Raw genomic sequence first — 13,233 nt, 5'->3', positions numbered from 1 at the left:
GTGTGACAGCCAGGGAGGAGCTGGACCAGCTCTCCTGCTCTCACACCCTCAGGAATGGCTCACCTATGCTTTTGACATCAGAGCCAGCTCTTCTGTGTTGCCCAGGTGAGATGCAGGGCCATCTCTCCCAAGTGCTACAGTCAGTGAAGGAGCAGGAATAGCTCTCATGACCCCAGGAACAGCTACTGCATATTGCGAGGGAAGGGAGAGCCTGCACCCCTGCACCCATACCACCTCACACCAGATGAGTGGCAGGGCCAGCTCTCCCGTGCTCTTGCCCTTTGGGCCAGCTCATCTACACCCCATCCACCAAGGCCAGCTCTACTGTGGTGCCCAGATGAGATGCAGGGCCTACTCTCCCAAGTATTGCAGCTGCCATTGCACAGGGCTAGCTGACCGCTCTCATGACCCCAGGGCTAGTTCTCCTGACTGCTGCAGGTAGTGAGGGGTGTGGGGGTGGTGGTGGGATTATCCCCACACTCACGCCACCTCACTAGATAAGGGTTGGGAACAGCACGCCTGTATTCTCACCCTCTGGGCTAGCTCACCTGTGTCCCCCTCCACTAGGGCCAGCTCCACTGTGCTGCCTAGTCGAGGGGCAGGGCCCTGCAGCTGGTGAGGAGTTGGGACAGCTCTCCTGCTCTCACACCCTCAGGGCTGGCTCACTTGTAACTTCCCCACCAGGGTCAGCTCTACTCTGTTACCAAGTTGAGGTGCACAGCCTGTTTTCCCAAGCTCATGAGGGGCAGGCAGGGATAGCTCTCCCACTCTCATGACCTCAGGGCCAGCTCTCCTGACTACCACAGGTGTTGAGGTGGGCAAGGGGACAGCATCACCCCTGGACCCACTCCACCTCATGACAGACGAGTGGCCGGGCTAGTTCTCCCATGCTCATGTCCAAGGGATCAGCTCACCTGCACCCCCCACCACCAGGGCCTGCTTTGCTGTGCTGTCCAGGCAAGATGCAGAGCCCCAAGCAAGGCATTTTAAAGCCATCCCAGGAGGCTGCAATGCTGGGAGTATCTGCAGCTGATTCTAGTGTCAAGGAGTTATGGAGAATAAACTAAACACAATGTCAGAAACAAGAATTAAAGGGCTATGGTAGCTGAGAACCCAAGGCAAGGTGCTTAAACGTCTGTTAAGCTGAGCTGACTACCATGGGGATAATAACTTCTTGCTTGGAGGGTTTCTGGATGGCATGGATCTCAACATTTAAAATAGAATAGATGCTAGGAAAAGATGTGTACTAACAGCAAGTATTGTCCCTCCAACCCATGGCATTCTACTTGTGGTGGATGTGATGCCCCAGCTAATCCTACAGGCAGTTTGCGGGCAGTGATAATACTGTACATCATTTCTTTGCTCTGACCCTTAACCAGTACTAATTTCCTGGCAGACTGATACACACAGATTGTGGGGCCAGGGAACTGTGGGACCGTGGAGAGCTGGCTTGGAGTAGGAGTGGAGTCAAGGCATGTCCAAACTTGGGAAATCTCACCCTGAATTCAGCAGGAGCAGGACCATTCCACGCTCCCACCTCATCCTGGGGTCTGCATGCCCTGGAGCGTGCACCCCTGTGCTCCCACCCCTGCCCCTGAGGTCATATAGCCTGGCAGCCAGGTTAAACTCTCTTTCCCCTTGTAAGGTCATGTGTAGCAATACCCGGAATTCCTTCTTATTGCAAACGAGGCACCCTCAGCACCCTAGACCTGGCCAATGATGTGCACTCACCCTGATAGCCCCGACTCACCCCCCCAAATGTTTAAATAGCCTTTGTATGCCCCAATTAAATGAGCTGTCTCACCTAAGCTGTCTCCTGAGAAGTCTGTTTCTCAAACACTCACTGCTGCCAGAGGCCCCATCCTCTGCTTGCTCCCCCTCCAATACCCACCAGTTGTGATCACGGATGGCCATGCCATAGCAGGAGGGGAACTGGGGCCAGGAACAGCACAGATGTTGACATTTCTTGGGAGAACAGTAGTGTTACACTAACAGTCTCTTAAAACTTAGGTGCATATTATCAACCTTTAATAAGTAAGGTTCTCACACCTTCCCCCACTGTTAGATATAGTCTAGAAATTGAAATGGTAATACTGAGCACTGGTGATCTGTGGAGTTCTGCTGTCTGAGGCACCCATGTTTTTCCAAGGGTTGTGACTTTGGTGGGGAACTAGGACTCACTTATAACATGGGAATTATCCAGAGTACCTTTCTCATGGAGTTATGGGGCATTACAGAACACATGGAAAGCACTCCAAACAGTGCCTGGCATGTAATCAGAACTACAGAACAACTCATCCATCACCACCTCCACATCTTCGGTGAAGTTCAGCTGTCGGCCAACCTCACTGTAAATAGTAATATTGGAAACCTCATGCATAGATAATGATTCTGTCACCTACAACGGAGAGACCGCCTTGCAGAGTGCAAGTGTGCAGAGCTGAGAACTTTCTGAAACCGTCAATATGCAGCAAAGTAACTTTGTGCTGCAAGATCCTTGCAAACTGTAAAATGAACTGCAAATATGACTATTATAATTTGTATTTCTCAAAATCTAGAAAGGGCTCATTGGCACAAAGGGCTCATGTGGCGACAGAGTGTGGCTTAGATACTGCACTCACTGCTTGTCACAGGTTTGTGCACCTCATGATCCCCAGGCCACTGAAGTGAGAACTGCTCTTACCTCCCGCAGATGAGGGGAATGACATCTAAAGGTCACGTGATGCCTCAGGTATGATTCAAGCCCCAGGTAACTGGAATTCAAAGTCTATGCTTTTAAATTCTGTGTTATCCTGTGGGCTGGAAGTCTGAGGGCTCTGTTTCTGCCCTTTCAGCAGGCCAAGGACAGTGAGCATTACAAGGTACCAGATCTGAAAATCACTTCTTTCCTAAGTCACTGTACCAAGCTTTCTTTGATAACTTTGGGAGTATCCAGATGAGATACTGTCCTGATGAGATTGAAAACTACAGTTCCTAAGTCTATGGGTTTTCAATCTACCCAGAAATCAAGGTTATTTTTTTTTCTGGCTAGGATATCAAAATAAAATGCAGCCCATCCTCCTCAAACAAAATATAATCCCCACCTCACTATTCAAACAAGGCAGACAGTCTGTTTCCTTTCTTTGTAGTGAAGACGACACCAGGCAACAGTAATGCATTCTGCTTTAATATCCCAAATATCTGTGCAGATGGGACAAAATAACAGAGATCCATAGTTAAGCACATCTCATTCAGAGGAAAACTAATGAGAGCAAAGGCACCAGAAACCACATTCTGTTGGATTCCATGTAAACAGTAAACAGGGAGATTTTCACAGTGGAGCAGGAACTTTAGTATCATTTTACCTCATTTCACCGGCACATCCTTTACAGGAGATGGCCTTACTGCTGACCCTCAGCCTCCAAAACTTTACACTGTAGTGCAAACAGCACCTGATGCTGGGAGACAAAGGCCTACACAGGAGCAGTTCAAGTGGGCAAGGGAAAGAACAGACATGGGTGTGAGCCCTCAGGTCTGCTTTGTCTCTCCCACACACAATGGCAATGCCTCACAAATGGCTGTTTATCAAGTGGGAAGTAAAAAAAATCACATCCTAAAAAGCCCAGGTGAATACATTGTTTCTGTCCATACTCTTCAATCGGGTGCCGTGGAAAGGTCCTGGGTGGAGGGACGTACCATCTCTCTGGCCATCTCTCTAGGTAATGACAGTGGGTGCAGTGCGTCCTGTCCTCTCCTGGAGCTGGGACACCTTCAGAGCAATGGAGATCAAGGGCGCCAGCATGACCTGAGAGAAACACAAAGGGAAGACCCTCTTCCATCACTTTCCTCAATAGACCTCTGGTCAACAAGTCTGACCATCTACTCCGGGTCTCCAAGATGCCTGATGCTCTTTTAAGTAAAAAGCAAGCCCAAGCCTGGCTCCAGCACGCCTTACTTCGGTGAAGCAATCAAACCACCCTCCATATTTCCTCTCCACATACCCGCCTTCACCCCACCAAGCCTGAGAGACTCTTATACTGTGAGTCTCCCGCAATGGTACCCACTTGCCTCCACCCTTCTACCATTACTCTTTCTAAGGCCCTGCTCTCTCTTAGCTGAGTCCTCTGAGCTGACCGCCGCCCCCCCCCCCCCCCCCCCCGCCACTGCAGCCAAAGAGACCTTTCAGACACAGCCCCAACCCCCTTCTCAGCTAGTTTTCACTTAAGGCAGCAGGGGTGAGGGAGTGGGGTGGATGCCGCTGTTGAAATGAAACGTCTTCGATATTAGACAAACACAAGCCACTCATCTAATTAAATTACCCGTTTTACAGAGCAGGAAGCTGACACTACACCTTCCCAGAGGCGTGGAGTGACTGGACACAAATGGCCTTTGCCTGCTGTTACTGCCTTCCATCTGCACTAAACCATGCTAACAGGGAAGCCAGCTCCACCTGCTGAGCCTGCCACATGCCACTGCCCTTGGGGCTTAGACTCAGTAGCTACAGAGTGAAGGCAGACACTCTCCCAGCTGATGGCGGTGTCTGCAGTCACAGAGGGAACCAAGCTTTTTGTCTGGTCTTCTATCCTGGGAACGTAGGTTCTGAAGAAATCTATTTTTCATTCTGTCTGTCTAGCATGGGCCAGGCTTTTGTCTTGAAGATAAAAAGAAATAAGCATGCCCACCTCCCTCCTTCTCTCTTTCTCTGCTATCTTATGGGTCTGTGGTGCAGACTCCAGGGCCGTCAGTTCGAGTTCTAGAGATGCCAAGACCACACGAGGATGTGGAGATTACTGCAGTTGGAACCTGGCTCCTGGAGAAAGTATGAGAGGGAAGCGGGCCCTCACTAGCTCCTTATTAACAAAAGCAACTGCACACAAATTATCTAGTCAAATTCAGACACCGGAAGCAGAAAGTTGGCTGCAAGAACTGACAGAAGAAAAAGCCACCTAAAGGTCAAGTTTCAGCTTTGCCAAATGAAAAGATTGAGAACTAAGGATCTGTTGGGAACAACGCAAGTGTGCACTCTTACTAAACTATCTACTTTGTGCACCCTCTTACTAAACTATCTACTTTGTGCACCCTCTTACTAAATTATCTACTTAAAAAAAACCAGGGTAATACAGTTCGTTTGAATATTTTTACAATTACAAATTTGTAGTCAAAAATTTGAAAATAAACAATTATAAGAGTATTTCTTTCTTTTTTACATTGTGTGTGTGTGTGTGTGTGTGTCTGCACAAATATATGAGCACACAGGCATACAGTAGCACACATGTGGAGGTCAGAAGCCAGCTTAGGGGAGCCAGTTCTTTCCTTCTCCCATGTGGCTGCAGAGGTTCAAACTCAAGTCATAAGACTTTGTAGCAAGTGCCTTTACTGCTTTGCCACCTCACCAGCCTTGAACTGCTTTGTTTAAATTTTAATCTTTTTAAGGATTTCTTTATTTTATGTATATGTACTTTTGTCTGCATGTACGTATGTGTACCACATATGGCTAATGCCTAGAGAGGTCAGAATAACACATCATATTCCCTGGAACTGGAGTTATGGATGGTTGTGAGCCACCATGTGGATGCTGGGAACTGAACCCATGTCCTCTGCAGGAGTAGCCAGTGCCCCTAGCCTCCGTGAATCTCTCCAGCCATGACCTGATCCTTCCTAAAAGCTGATCTTATGTGCTAGCCCCAGTGATGAAGCATTTAAAAATCACCGTCTCCCAAAATCCACATAACAATGTAAAGTTAGCATTGCACTGTGTTATAGACAAGGAAATCAAGACACACCATAAACATGAAACAACTCGTCTTTGGAATTTAAGTAAGACCTCAGAAAAATTTAAGCACTTAACAGAGCATTACTAACTACAGGCATCAAGTGGTTGGTTATAAGATCTCTACAATTCCTACAGCCTACATAGCTTCAGGTCTCTGCCCTTTAACTAACATCTGACCCCGCCCAGGCCCTGCCAATGTCCCTGCTCTCTGCTTCTGAGTTAAACTGCTTCTTTTTGGCTTCCACAAATAAATAAGTTCATATCGCATCTGCCTCTGCTGGTCTGTCCTGTAAAATGTTCTCCAAGCTCACTAGGTGGCTCCGAAGGGCAGGACTCGCTTACGTCTAAGATGGAGTGACTTTGCCTGACGTGGCTTTACTGCGCTTTGATCTCTTCCAGTGCTGGTGGTAATAAAGATGGACCTACAGGTAGAACCAGGAGCATAGCTGCGTGGCCAGGAGGTGCAGCTGTCTCTCCAGCATAACAGCTCCAGTTTTTTCTGGACAGACACATAGACAAAGATTGTTGACTACTTGGAAGTTCTCTGTAATTTGTTTTGTTGGTGAGGGGTTCATACATTTTTGAAAACTGCCAAACCAGTGTGCTTCCTATCCCCAGCGTCAGCACTGATCGCTGGTCTCTTTGCTAACAGCCAGTCTGTTGGAGCGGGTTGGAGGCTGTTCTGGCTTTCAGTTGCATTTCTCTTAGGAATAAACATGAACTCCTTGTCACATAGCTACCGGCCATTTGTATGCCTTTGGACAATGCCTGTTGAACTCTTGAGCATATGCCATTTAAATGAGCGTCTTCCAGGGTGCGCCTTCTTGAGCCTTTACACTACAGCATGAGCTGGGAGTCACCAATACAGCAAACGTGCCTTGTTTCCCACGCTTTGTAGATATGAAGTACTGACTCAGGGACATCTGCCAAGATGAGTGCTGTGATAAACACACTTGGGGAAACTCCTCTCTGCACCACCGACCTTTTTAGCTCCTCCATTTTGGTGACTATCCTCCACGTCCACGATCCTTTTCATTTCTCCATACGCCATAGGTACCATGAACATATAAAACTGCCTGTCCCTGCTTGTCCCTGACCCCCAGAGCTGGAACCAGCAAATGCTTTGTCAGAGCAGATTATCTACCAAGCAGAGCAATGCACGATCATCGGCAGGCCAGACATCATACGGGGAGCAATGCAAAGATCCATTCTCATGTAACAGCTACTGAACAGAACACAAGCCTAGTAAGTGCTTCCACGCCCTTATCAGCACAAGGGAAAAGAGCAGTCTATATAATTCGAGAATTAAATGAGGAGGGGCCAGGACAGGTAAGGGCACTAGCTATATGAGCATTACCACAAGTTACATCTCCAGCACCCACAAAAACAAGCTGTGCATGGCTGTGCACATACTCAGAACCCCAGGACTGTGGTGGGGGAGCACAGACGGAGAAGGGTTACTTGCTAGTTGTCAGCCTAGTTTCAGGCTGAGAGACCCTGTCTCAGGAAATAAAGTAGAAAGTGATAGCATGGCACTGGATGTGTTCCTCTGGCTTCCAGGAACACAGTTATATATCATATACATATCACGCACGCGCACACACACACACACACACACGCACACACACACACACACACGCACGCGCACACACACGCACACGCACACACACATGCACACACACACACGCACACACACACACGCACACACGCACACACGCACGCACACACACACACACACACACACACACGGAAGGGGGACAGAGATGAAAGAGACAGAGGAGTGGGGGAAAGAATTAACTGTGCATATTTATATTTATGCAATGGGCTTAGTAAACAGCTAATGTTCAGAAAAGCTAATTATTAATTGTGGTTGCTACCAGTCATTTTTGCTCTAACACACCAAAGGAGACAAAGCAAAAAGCAAGTACAGCTGGTGACCTGATGGGTCCTTAAGAACTGGCAGTGATGTCACAGCTTCGGGGGACCATGATCATTCCCTCGAACCAAAACAACAAACTGGGGTGCAGGACTTAGCCATTACCTGGGGGTCCTGATTGATCTTGGCAATGTCCTTCTCATAGCTATCAATATACAGTCGGATGGTGGCCCCTGCACTCCCGGTGCCACTCAGTCTGAAGATGATACGAGAACCATCTGCAAAAATAAGCCGCAAGCCCTGGGAAAAGATAAGCAAAGGGTTTTTCTCCTTGGATGCTGAAAGGGAGACAGAAACCTGGCAGCCCAGAGCTGTCCATTTGGAGACCTATCTTATCCATGGGAGGATTAGATCCTTGATAGATGGCAGCAAGGAGCCCTGTGAGACTGCCTCCTATCAGCCTCTCCCTGCATCCAGACGAAGAGGCACTCCCAGGGTCATCTGGGAGATGCGATCTTGGCGATGCTGCCTGCCATGAGGCTCTCTCCCCTGCCCATTTCCCTGTGATTCATGGGCTGGTCATCCCAGTTTGAAGCTTAATAACGTAAAGTAAAGCTGCTGGATGCAGAAATCTGGCTCGTGGCTCCCGAGGGAACTACAGGCAGATGAGAGGAGGAGCTCTTTATAGACACTGGTAGGGAAGCTCAGAAAAGGGGCCGCATGCCCTAGACAGTAGGAGCTCATACCAACCCAGCGCGGACCAGGGGTCATAGGATGATAATAACTCAAAGTGAGGTCTGTGTGGGTGCAGGGTCTTCTTCTCCTTCCTTCTTTATGCCTCACTCAGGGAGAGATTGAAGACTCCGAGATATTTTTCCATGTAAGGAAGAAGGGCTACATCAGACGTGTGCCTAAGAGCCTTCACTCGTTATGGGTATGCTTGGGCTTTGTATGATGAAAGACTGACCAGAGGAAAAGACATGCCTCTCCTGGAACGTTGTCACCACCTCACAGTTCTAACTGTACCATTCTTTAGATTCACTGTGAGGCCAGCAGGCAGGATACACAGGTGTGTTCTCCGGCTAGTCAATGCAGAGGGTACAGTCAACCCCACTCAGCCATGTTTTACTTTCTGGAAGTATTCCAGGGTCACCCTCCCCTCATGTTTCAGCCTGAAGCTTCTAAAATCTCCCTATGTATACTCTGGACCATGTTCTTTCCTACCCCATCTTCCTGCTAAGTGCTCTTGTTTCCTAATCCTACAAAGTGCCACTGCTGTCTCCTTCCTTGTGGCCCAGATCACAGCTCCACTGTGCCCTGCTCTGCCCTCCTGGATGAGATGCCTGCAGAGTTGAGGTCTCGAGTTCTGAACTGGTCTCGCCCTTAAGGCTTTACTACAACATCTGTGCGAGTCACAAGGCCTAAGTTACAGTCACCCGGGCTGATGCAGAGTTTTCACACATGGTGAAGGCATGAGGATGTGCTAGAGCTGGGCACGGGAGGGAGCCGCGAGGAGTTCTAGCATGGAGGTACAGGGTGGGGGGGGGCTGCAAAAAAACCTATGGGGGAAAATTCTCCTTATGAGTATGCATGAGAGCTACATGTAACCTGGCAGAAATCCAGCTGAGAACAGCTGCCCCAGAAAACCACACTTGCCAAGGAAGCACAAGTAGGGCCTTCATCTTTTTCTCTCCTGAGGCTTTGGAAATGACAATCCGGGGCATCCCTCTAGCATTCTCAGTCTGATCCTACCTGATTTCTTGAAATGCTTCCATCTACTGGGTCACTGTATTCAAAGTTATCAGCTTTGTCCACCGTATAGACTTTATCATTTGCTGAGAACTGCTTCCCCACGAAGGAGCGGTCCAACATCAGTGCCTCCAGGTCCTTCATCATTTTGCCTGCAGCCTCAGCTTCCACCTCCTCATAATCATACCTGGAAGAAGATATGTAGTTGAGACCCTGAGTTGACTTCTGAGCATCTGAGGCAAGCAGTGCTTTCTCCATCATTAGTCCTCCCCAAAAGCCATCTACCTTCAGGAGGCTAGCACAGGCTGTGTGCTTGTCAGTCAGCAGGGATGGAGCGGGCTGGGGATGAAAGAAAAGTTCAGAAGAAAGGGGCAAGGCTGGAATAGCTGAGAACTACATACTGCCACACCCTTCATCCTAAGGAGGGAACATAACTCTAGGTCAGCGGCACATGACTCACAGGCCTTTCTGGTCCAGACTCCTACCACTATTATGAGACAACGGCTGGGCCTGCCCTCTGTTTGGGAGCTGTGTGAAGCTATGAGGCTGTGGCTGAGCACAGTTCCAGCCTCCATGGGAATTTCCTCAAGCAAGGCCAGGATTTCAGAGATTAGCAGCCAAGAGCTAACTAGTTATGCACCAAACACCAGCCTTCTTCAGCGGGCCCTGTACTCTGCTTTAAATTCAGCCTGGCAGAAGGTGCCTTAAGTGGATGATAAGGCGTCAAGGAAAGAAAACAGCTGTACCACAACATGAAATTCTGTGACTATTATTTCTCTTTCAAGGCTTGCTCTCAATCTCTTTCCTGTGACGTTGAAAAGACTAGCATGCTTTTCTTAATTTGGTAGCACACGTCCTCTTGAAACAGAGGTTCAAGATGGCAGGATCCATTTGTTTGCAACACAAGATGTGCAAGATAACACCTCCGAGACACGAGGCACACTGCAGAATTATAGCCAACCTACACCGGCTCCAGGAGTCTGTGAAGCTGAGACAAAATAGTCCCCTCCCTGCTGAAGCTGAAGCTGTCTCCCACTTAAAAGGATAAAGAGCAAGAAATTACAAGCAGGCTTCTGCACTTTAAGTCTGTGACCTTTGGGTATGTGGGAGAGAAGATTTTTAAATCCCAAACACACAGGGTTAGAATGGAAAGAATCCTGTCTTTGTAAGCAGACAGAGCAAGCTGTGACTCCAGCAAAGATGGGTCAGCTGTCCTGACTCTTGAAATCTTGATGGTCTTATCAACTAATTGTCTTGAGGATTACGACAGGCAACAGTATGGAAGTGTCTAGCACTGTTGCTCCGTGAACGGAGGGTACAGTGAAGTCAGAACAAATCAGAAATGCAGGTTCTAAAGACTGGATTTCTAGTCCTTGACTGGCAGTTGTATTTGATAAGTAATACAAATATGATGAAACATTTCCAATATGTAGGCATGTTTCTGTATCAGGAGTGTAGCTCTGAACACCACTCAACCTTCTTCCATTCTGATCCCTGTGCATTTGTCATTTCATTCTTGTGTCTATTCAAAGGTTATTGACACAGTGTCTGCATGACTCAAGCGACACCAGAGCATAAGACCAGACAAGCTTTTGTGAAACTCTGGACCTAGAGAGTGAGTCCATGATTGCTACTGTAACTCCCAGGTGTTCTTGACCCTAGACAGGGCACCAGCGATTGGGTTCCAGGACTTCTTTGTGCTAATACATGGCAAGGTTTTACTTATGCTTTAAACAAAAGAGCAATTTAACCAGAATCCTCTTAAAAGATTGATGAGTTCAAGTTGCTCAGGGTTGGATGCTTTTCCGATTTTCTAAAAACCATACACTATCTGCTCTAGAATATACATACATTTATTTTCTTTTAAAAAATGCACTCATTTTATTTTATTTTTTAAAAGGCAACTAAGTGGAACTTTTAAAAACATCTGGTCTAATGCACTCATTTTATTTTATTTTTTAAAAAAGGGAACTAAGGGGGGTGGGGGATGACAAGAACAAAGCAAAACAAAACAAAAAGCCAGGCATGGTGGCACATGCCTCTTATCACTAAGGCAGAGGTAGGCAGATCTCCGTGAGTTTAAGGTTTAAGGCCAGATAGGGCAACAGAGTGAGACCCTGTCTTTAAAAAATAAAAATAAAAATAAAAATAAGCCGGGCTCAGTAGTGCATACCTGTAATCCCAACACTCAGAGAGGCAGAGACCAGCCTAGTCTGCAAAATGAGTCCGGGACAGCCATGGCTACATAGAGAAACTCTGTCTTGAAAAACCAAAATAAATAAATAAAAATAAAACACAAAACTAAAAAGACGAATAAGGCCCAGAGAAATTATAACCATAAACTTCTTACATGTAGATGCTTTATCTAAAATCCCTTTTCATAAGAATGGTAAGATCCAGGGAAACAATTATTCAATTTTTATGCTTATTAAAGGATAAACAAATTAGAAACAGTGAAAAACACTACTGGTAAAAAAGAGCTGGGCATGGTGGTGCACACCTATAATCCCAGCTCTCAGGAGGCAGAGGCAGGTGGACCTTTGTGAGTTTGAGGCCAGAACGGTCTACGAAGTGAGTCTAGGACAGCCAAGGCTACACAGAGAAATCATGTCTCAAAACAAACAAAAAATAACAACAAAAAAAGGGTAAAAAAACATTGGGGGCTTCTAGGACTTGAACCCAAAGTCTCCCACATAGTGACCACATAGACACTTCATTATTCAGCTACACCTCTAGCCCCCCAACATTTTAATACATTTTTAAAGTAAAAGCATATATGGTAAAGAAGAATTATTAAGTGTTCTTAAATATCTTGTTTCCTCTATAATCACCTGGGAGAAAGAAAAACAGGTACTAAATATTTGTTGGCTCAATTAATGAGAGGATGACAAATAGCCACTGGGGTCCTACTTAATGAGTCAGAAAACCCGATTTGAACTGAACATTGTTCCCAGAATTTATGGAGAAACATACTAGACATTTTGAGCTCTAGAGTTTACAAAACACTTCAAGATTCCGATTTCATTTAATCTGCTCAGTAGCCAAGTCAATACTCCTCTTTCTACAGATGAGAACTGAACACAAAGATTAAAGGAATTCCTGACTCAGAAAAGAAATAAAATTTAAATCTATTTCTGGGAATCTAAATCTAATATTATTATCCTGCCAATCTGATGGATAAATTTACAAATGTTTATAAAGCATTATTATTTTGATTAGTCTAGCTAACAAAACAAACAACAACAAGAAAGCAAGACAACAACCCCCCCCCCCAAACCCCAGCCTGTTCTGTATGGCTGGCTTAAGAGCTAACGTCATCTTGACCCTGATCAAAGTTCCCAGGTAAAGAAGCTGTGTGAACATGGGTGCCAGCATCATTACAGACAGGAAAAACGCTGCTGGCCTGAGAATTCTCTCTGCTAACTTCCCCACCATCTCTCCAACCCAACGCAGACCGTGTCTTACCTGGTAAAGAAGTTCCGACCGAACTTCTGCCAGTGGTCTTTGAGTATGTCCTCCACGCTCTGTTTGCGGGTGGCCAGAATAGAGAGCCAGGCCAGGACAGCCCACAGTCCATCTTTCTCACGGATGTGGTCAGAGCCTGTGGCGATGAGAAACACGGCTTTTCAGGAGGACTTGAGAGCAAGCCAAGCAGCACACAGGCTACTAAAGCAGTCAAGGGGCTCTCCTGAAGACTTCAAGGCACGGAAGGGCTCATGAGTTCAATAAAGTGGCACAATACTTACAAACAATGGAAGTAACTTAGGAATCAAAGGCAGATGTCAGTAAGCATTGTGGGATGATTCAGTAGGGCCTGGTGTATCAGTTACAAAGTATTAGTGTGGGAGGAAAAGTC

The 13,233-nt window shown here is 46.8% G+C and overlaps 1 protein-coding gene across 2 annotated transcripts in view; it reads right to left on the bottom strand.

The window, feature by feature from the left end:
- Positions 1 to 3,341: 3,341 nt before the first annotated feature.
- Positions 3,342 to 13,233, bottom strand: part of Pgm1 (phosphoglucomutase 1) — a 56,191-nt gene continuing 46,299 nt past the window's right edge. For both annotated transcript variants that reach the window (XM_051164700.1, XM_051164696.1), the window contains exons 8-11: positions 12,843 to 12,978; positions 9,381 to 9,564; positions 7,794 to 7,928; positions 3,342 to 3,784 (exon numbers count right to left, since the gene is read on the bottom strand). In XM_051164700.1, the coding sequence (XP_051020657.1) occupies positions 3,695 to 3,784; positions 7,794 to 7,928; positions 9,381 to 9,564; positions 12,843 to 12,978 (545 nt within the window). In that variant the 3' untranslated portion in view covers positions 3,342 to 3,694. The remainder of the gene's footprint in view (positions 3,785 to 7,793; positions 7,929 to 9,380; positions 9,565 to 12,842; positions 12,979 to 13,233) is intronic.

The sequence above is a fragment of the Acomys russatus genome, chromosome 2 (assembly GCF_903995435.1).
Source record: "Acomys russatus chromosome 2, mAcoRus1.1, whole genome shotgun sequence".
Classification (NCBI taxonomy): domain Eukaryota; kingdom Metazoa; phylum Chordata; class Mammalia; order Rodentia; family Muridae; genus Acomys; species Acomys russatus.
This window is presented reverse-complemented; position numbering and strand designations above follow the sequence as displayed.